The sequence below is a fragment of the Carcharodon carcharias genome, chromosome 2, assembly GCF_017639515.1.
Source record: "Carcharodon carcharias isolate sCarCar2 chromosome 2, sCarCar2.pri, whole genome shotgun sequence".
Taxonomy (NCBI): Eukaryota; Metazoa; Chordata; class Chondrichthyes; order Lamniformes; family Lamnidae; genus Carcharodon; species Carcharodon carcharias.
The window spans coordinates 40,379,322-40,385,321 of NC_054468.1; the positions used below are offsets into that span (position 1 = coordinate 40,379,322).

General features: G+C 36.0%; 1 protein-coding gene across 1 annotated transcript in view; it reads left to right on the plus strand.

Annotated features, from left to right (window-relative positions):
• psmd2 (proteasome 26S subunit ubiquitin receptor, non-ATPase 2) overlaps window positions 1–5,059 on the plus strand; it is a 50,338-nt gene extending 45,279 nt beyond the window's left edge. Inside the window, exons 18-21 of the mRNA XM_041217324.1 lie at window positions 210–304; window positions 1,303–1,429; window positions 2,637–2,755; window positions 4,637–5,059. Coding sequence (XP_041073258.1) covers window positions 210–304; window positions 1,303–1,429; window positions 2,637–2,755; window positions 4,637–4,819 — 524 coding nt within the window. The 3' untranslated portion in view covers window positions 4,820–5,059. The remainder of the gene's footprint in view (window positions 1–209; window positions 305–1,302; window positions 1,430–2,636; window positions 2,756–4,636) is intronic.
• Window positions 5,060–6,000: the final 941 nt, after the last annotated feature.

Here is a 6,000-nt window from a genome sequence, read left to right on the forward strand (position 1 = left end):
GCACTAAATAAATACAAGTCTTTCTTTCAAGTTATCAGCTTATTTATTCGTTGGTTGTTTGTCAAACCTTGTATGCAAATTGACTGCATTTTCTACATAAGTAATTGCAGTTCAAAAGTAATTCACTGTGGGATGTTGTGAAGGTGCTACACAATGCTGTATAAACACAAGCTCTTAATTCTTAAATTAATAAATTCTTCTATTTACAGGTACTAACAATGCCAGGTTGGCAGCCATGCTGCGACAATTAGCACAGTACCATGCCAAAGATCCAAATAACCTTTTCATGGTTAGAATAGCACAGGTGGGTGGACAGTTCTAATGAAACATAATTATGAATTACTGATGTATCATTTAAGATGATGTATGAAGATTTGTCTAACTTGGAATGCAAATCAGCTGATTCTTAGTTCAAGAGAACCTGTACTTTTTAACCTCTTCATCAATCTTGAGATCTATTTATTGTTTTAAATGTTAGTGCCCCTCAACCTAGTTGGTGCCACCTTGTAATTTATTTGCAGATCAAGTAGGCAGGTTCAAAATTGGGTCCGTCATATTGGTATATTCTGCACTTTATGGGAATAAAGATATAAATAAGATCAAATCATAGCTCTTGCTGGAAGTGCATTCTTGTGAATGTCATATGGGAGGGAGGCGGTTTGGAGCTCAGCTTTGAAACTACTTGTGGTCAAATGCTCATTGATAAGGCTCATGAGATTAATAGCCTTTTGATCAAGGTACAGCAGGGGTCTAGTACCGATGAAATTTTACATCAGCAAAAAAAATAAATAAATAATAAATTAATTCCTCCAGGAAGAGATAAATTGCCTGGGCAATTGAAAAAGCTACTTTTTGTACTATTGTGGATTAAATTTTTCAAACAGTTAATGATAACACAATTAACTACAAAATTAATTCCCCAATGATTGATGTGCCATAATTGGTAAATGTGTTATTTTCTCACTATATGGTGAGCTATTTGTTTGAATTCAGGAACGATGAGCATGTTTATTTCCATTTGTAATAGTTTCTTCCATTCTTATTTGAAACACTAGATGGAGTAGCTAGGGTCACTGGAAGGGAAAGTGCCAGTGGCCATCTTGTCTCATGGCAAGCCAACACAGCACTTGGCAGCTGTTTGTGGACCTGCTTTAGGGACTGTTAAAAAAAAAATCAGACGTGAATAATCCTGGTTTCACTAAAGATGAAATTGAGTTAATTGCCAATATTGTACTATCTCATTTGAAATCAAAAGCAAAATCATGAACTTAGAATTTAAATTTGCTTTATTTCTGTAATTAGGGTTTGACTCACCTTGGAAAGGGAACACTCACATTGTGTCCATACCACAGTGACAGACAACTAATGAGCCAAGTAGCAGTGGCTGGTCTTCTCACTGTACTGGTCTCTTTTCTTGATGTGAAGAACAGTAAGTTTTGTTCAGTTTAATTTACAGAACTTTGTGATGCATGGTTGATTGCATTAGTACTAACATATTAATGGCTGACATGTATTGAAAGTATCATTAAAAATGTATTTTTAGCATGTGTTTCCAAAAAATTCAAGCTTTGTAATTGAAGTTAGGGCTATATGTTAACACTTCTTGGCAACTTTTTAAAATCTTCTCATCTCTTCCCTTTTGAAACCTGGTTTAAATCGAAATTCAGAAAATTCCATCAGGGCAGGAGATTAAGCGGAATGATGTAAACCCACTGAGTGTTTTTTGGTCCCTGTCAAGCCTGATATACGAGGTTTTACATGATTGGCATCACCATTAAGTAGTAATACACTTTTTGAGAGAATAACTTATTTTGACACATCACAATCACCTAATGCACGTTTGTGTGAGCATCACTTCCAGTTCTCAATAATATTCTCTCAGCATTTTTCTTTGCTATAGACAAAGAATTAACTTTTAACGTCTTAATATTTTTAGGTTTTTCTTGATTTTTCAGGTTTCTGATGAAAGGTTAGCTTCTTTCTCTCCCTGTGGCAGTGGTCTGACCTACTGAGTGTTTCCAGCACTTTCTGTTTTATTTGATGTCTTCTGAATATTTTGTCTTTTATTATGTTCTTCTATCTTTTAACTATTTGTATCAAGTTTGGCAAGAAGTGAACAAGCTGGATTGAAAATTGTGCTGTATAAATGACTTTTATATATAATCAAGTGCATTTGTTATCTGCTTTATTTCAATATGATATATTGAATAATTATTCAATTATTATTTAAAAAGGACCCTTAAAAGCAGTAGTCACATCTAGCAGGGTAAATTCTAACCACCAAACATTAACACCTAATGAAGAAAACAGTTAACATTTCAGTTCAGTGAGGTTATGTCAGAACTTTCATCAATTCTTCAGATGCTGCTGACCTGCTGAGTATTTCCAGTATTTTCTGCTTTAAGTTATTTATTTAACAGAGCAATCATCATTGAAAAAGAAAAAGACGTTTGTGTATGGAGATTTTATTAGTTATTCATTTAAGTGGGCTTGACTAACTCAAACTTGTGGTAGTGGGAAGATAGAAAAATTTAATCTGTACAAAGTTGGAAAATGTAGAAAATTAAAATAATTATACTTGTGGCATTAATGATTAATGTGCAATGGTGTCTAAAAATAAATTGTTTTATTTACAGTAATTCTAGGAAAGTCCCATTATATTCTTTATGGTCTTGTTGCTGCAATGCAGCCTCGTATGCTAGTTACGTTTGATGAAGAGCTCCAACCATTGCCAGTGTCAGTTCGTGTTGGCCAGGTATGAAACAGTATGATACCATGTTGAATTAGTTAAAGCAGTGAACTTTATTTTATACAAAAACAAAAATACCTGGAAGAACTCAGCAGGTCTGACAGCACGTGTGGAGAGAATACAGTTAACGCTTCGAGTCCGTATGACTCTTCATTAGAACTAAGGATAAATAGAAATGAGGTGGAATATAAGTTGGTTGGGGGGGGAGGTGGTGGTGGGACAGGTGAAGCTGGATAGGTGGAGGCAAAGAAGAGATTGCTAAGTATGTCATCGACAAGAGGGGTGTTGACCGTGTGATATTAGCTGAGAAATGTGCTAATGATGACATTCAGGGTAGAAAGCAGGACGAGCAAGGTACAGATAGCCCTAGTGGGGGTGAGATGAGGGGAAGGAATCAAAATAGGCTAAAAGGTAGAGATAAAACAATGGATGGAAATACATTTGAAAATAACGGAAATAGGTGGCCATTATTTTTAAGTGTATTTCCATCCATTGTTCTATTTCTACCTTTTAGCCTATTTTGATCCCTTCCCCCCAACCCACCCCCACTAGGGCTGTCTGTCACTTGCTCGTCCTGCTTTCTACCCTGAATGTCATCATTAGCACATTCCTCAGCTAATATCACCACCGTCAACACCCCTTTGTCCTTTTGTCTATGACATCTTTAGCAATCTCTTCTTTGCCTCCACCTATCACTGGCCCTCTATCCAGCTTCACCTGTCACACCCCCCTTCAACCAGTTTATATTCCACCTCATTTCTACTTTTCCTTAGTTCTGATGAAGAGTCATACGGACTTGAAGCATTAACTGTATTCCTCTCTGCAGATGCTGTCAGACCTGCTGAGTTTTTCCAGGTATTTTTATTATTGTTTCAAATTTCCAACACCCACAGTATTTTGCTTTTAACTTTATTTTGTAATCATCTTCAAAAAGGCAAACCTCAGAATCCCTGCTGCCAAAATGCTTAGTTTTCTTATGAAAGGGCTGAAAGTCTATGCAAAATATAAATGCTATAATAAGGCAGTACTGAGTTGGCTGCATTCACAAGAATCTGATACAATGTATTGGTCCAGCACCATCTGTCTTAGAATAGTAGGGGTGTGATTTCACATCCTCAATTCCCTGGTGAGTTCTTGACTACATCTGTGTCCATCTGAGGAAATTAGACAGCTAGTTATATGCTCAATACCTCAAAGGGAAGGTGAAAAAATTCAAAAATTAATAATTTCGGAATTCCAAGTCGTAAATATTTAATACTACAGAATTTGTGGAATCAAGCATAGCAGTACCAATCTCTGCCAATAAAATGTGTTTAAAGGTTGAAAAGTTTAGAAAAATTATAATTCCAAGAAAAGGAATTTTAAAAATGCACCTATTTTGTTGTTGGTAGCGCTTGTGTGTGCAAGACAAGTTTTGAGTTATAGATTTAGGCACAATTTAAGCACTTAAAAACAATGATATTAAATATTAATGTAATTCGAACTGCTTTTCTTCCTACACTTCCTCCTTTCTTCATTTAATATCTTCATACTTTGTATAGATCTATTGGCTGTGCCATATTGTAATAAGATTCAAATTTGCTTCCACAGTTTCTCACAGCAGGCTCAAAGTCCTGGGCTGATGTCAGTGGGAAATGTTGAGTTGAAGATAGACTATCTGTTTCCTTTTCCTGCACCTTCTCTGGGTGAAGAGGAAACTTGTAAAATCTTAGGGCTCACCTAATGCTATTCCCCCACGTTATCTAAATGCTTCTGCCAGTAGCATTGGTAGAAGCATTTTTGCTGGTGGCTTTACTGATTTCTTAACTAGGGAATCTGTAGGACTGGTAATCTAAAGTGGGATTGAATAGTTGGAAAGATCTTTTGACTCATCTTGTTTTGTTTCAGGCTGTGGATGTTGTAGGCCAAGCTGGCAAGCCCAAGACCATCACAGGATTCCAGACACACACTACACCTGTGCTATTAGCACATGGCGAAAGAGCTGAATTGGCAACCGAAGAGTACATGCCTCTAACCCCAATCCTGGAGGGGTTTGTCATTTTACGCAAAAATCCCAATTATAGTGTGTAGCTTGTGGTTAATACTTGGTGCTTTGTACATGGAGTTTCTTTTAGAGAATAGACACCATCCATGCCCAAAAGGTGATGCTGGTACTTTGGTAAAACAGGATCATCAGTCTACTCTTGAACCGGTTTTAATTATTGGTTCAGAACTTCTATATTTTATATTACTTTGCCGCATGATGGATGTATTTCATTAAATTTTGTTATAATGCTACAAATCTAAATAAAGTTATTTCTTGTCCACCAATGAGGGTTTGTAATGTTAGTCTTTTACAGTAATTGTTTATATTCCAAATTAAAATAGTGTTATAATATATTGGATGTGGTTTGTGAAATAACCATTTTAAACATGATTCATTACTTGTTTGCCTATTAAATTCATTATCAAAAGGATAAGACCTGGGAACAGGAGTAGGGCATTTAGCTCCAAGCCTGTCTGTCATTCATTGCAATCGTGGCTGCTCTGCAACCTAACTGCCATTGCCTCCATATTCCTTAATACCTTTGGTTAACAAAAATCTACTCATCTCAGATTTAAAATTAGCAGCTAATCTAGTTTGAGTTGCTATTTGCAAAAGAGAATTCTAAACTTTTGCCACCCTTGTGTGTAGAAATGTTTCCTAACTTTGTTCCTAAAAGATGGCTCTAACTTCTTAACTATGCCCCTAGTCCTAGATTCCCCAGCCAGCAGCAATAATTTCTATCTATCTATCCTATCTGTCCCCCTTAATACCTTGAAAATGTGATCAAATCCCCCATTAATCTTTTGAATTCATATGTGTACAACCTAGTTTGTGTAGTCACCTTGTAATTTAACCCTTGGAGTCCAGTTATCATTCTGGTAAAGCTATGTTACACTGCCTCCGATGCCAATGCATCCTTCCTAAGGTATGGTTCCCGGATCAGTTCTTGCATGAGGAATAGTCACTTGGGAGAGATACAGAGGGGCTGCCAGCACTTGGGATGTAGTTCAGCATATACTATTTTCAAAGATCAAGAACAGAAAATTAATAAAGTAAGCTATTAATTTTCTATATCTAATAAAATCTCAGCCTAATATTCTCAATACTATTTCAAATTGTTAATTCCAAACTGTTGATTAGCTACAAAAAGAAAATACAGCTTTAATAATAGCTGTGAGCTTTGCTTAAGTAACCAACTTTGTCCAAATTAAGTGATTTTGAATTG